The sequence below is a fragment of the Mus caroli genome, unplaced genomic scaffold, assembly GCF_900094665.2.
Source record: "Mus caroli unplaced genomic scaffold, CAROLI_EIJ_v1.1 scaffold_20754_1, whole genome shotgun sequence".
NCBI classification, from domain to species: Eukaryota; Metazoa; Chordata; class Mammalia; order Rodentia; family Muridae; genus Mus; species Mus caroli.
In genome coordinates, this window is record NW_018388669.1 from 10900 (window position 1) to 12255 (window position 1356).

General features: G+C 41.4%; 1 protein-coding gene across 1 annotated transcript; it reads left to right on the top strand.

The window, feature by feature from the left end:
• Window positions 1-219: 219 nt before the first annotated feature.
• LOC110287731 (vomeronasal type-1 receptor 42) lies at window positions 220-1305 on the top strand. Its single transcript, XM_021154279.1, has one exon. It carries the CDS (start codon window positions 244-246, stop codon window positions 1231-1233), a length of 990 nt encoding a protein of 329 aa, XP_021009938.1. The 5' UTR covers window positions 220-243; the 3' UTR covers window positions 1234-1305.
• The last annotated feature ends 51 nt before the right edge of the window (window positions 1306-1356 follow it).

Below are 1356 nucleotides of genomic sequence, written 5' to 3' on the forward strand. Positions count from 1 at the left end.
ATGAAAACCAAGCAAGATGCTGTTCCTGCTCCAGGAAAAATTACACATTCTAAATAAGAGAATCCATAATCTAAGATGTGTGCAGTGTTTAATGTTGAGGGAGCTCACACACTGACACAGCTACCATAGGACACAGGATACAGCCATGGCTCAGCTTTGAACAGCTATAATGATCTGGGTGTGTGAGGTGCAGCTGAGATCTTCAGTGGATTATGCTGAGGGGAGCAGAGTTGCCAAGGAGGGATGAGTGAGATTCTATTCTTTTCTACACAGTCAATGTTCTCACATACAATGAATAAGAACAGCAGACTACACACTCATTCTATCATAGGGAAAACATTTTTCTCTGAAATTGGCATTGGGATCTCAGGCAACAGCTTCCTTCTTCTCTTCCACATCCTCAAGTTCATGCGTGGGAACAGGCCCAGACTCACTGACCTGCCCATTGGTCTCTTATCCCTAATCCACCTACTGATGCTTCTGGTTGCAGCATTCATAGCCACAGACATTTTTATTTCTTGGAGGGACTGGGATGACATCACATGTAAATTCCTTGTGTACCTGTACAGAGTTTTGAGGGGTTTCTCCCTTTGTACCACCAGCATGTTGAGTGTNCTCCAGGCCATCATTCTTAGTCCCAGAAGCTCCTGTTTAGCAAAGTTCAAGCATATATCTCCTCATCACATCTCAGGTGCCATTCTTTTCCTGAGTGTCCTCTATATGTTAATTAGCAGTCAACTCTTGGTATCAATCATTGCCACCCCCAATTTGACCATGAATGACTTTATTTATGTTACTCAGTCCTGCTCTATTCTACCCTTGAGTTACCTCATGCAAAGCATATATTCTACACTGCTAGCCATCAGGGAATTCTTTCTTATTAGTCTCATGGTCCTCTCTAATTGGTACATGGTAGCCCTCTTATGCATGCACAGGAAACAGACACAGAATCTTCATGGAACCAACCTGTCCCCCAAAAAATCCCCAGAGCAAAGTGCTACCCAGACCATCCTGATGATCATGAGCTTCTTTGTACTGATGACCATCTATGATACCATAGTCTCCTGCTCAAGAANTATGTTCCTGAATGATCCAACATCTTACTCTATGGAACTCTTTATAATGCACATTTATGCCACTGTCAGCCCTTTTGTGTTTATGAGCATTGAAAAACATATAGTTAACTTTTTGAGATCCTTGGGTAAGAGAGTGATAAATTTGAATCTTCATTGATGAGAAGATACTTAAGAAGAGACAATGTTCTGCCATCAGAACTGTCAGTCATGGCATGCTGTCTATGTGCATTGCCAAATGTTGAATATGAAGGTGTTTTTCTGTTAAAATGATATATTTAAC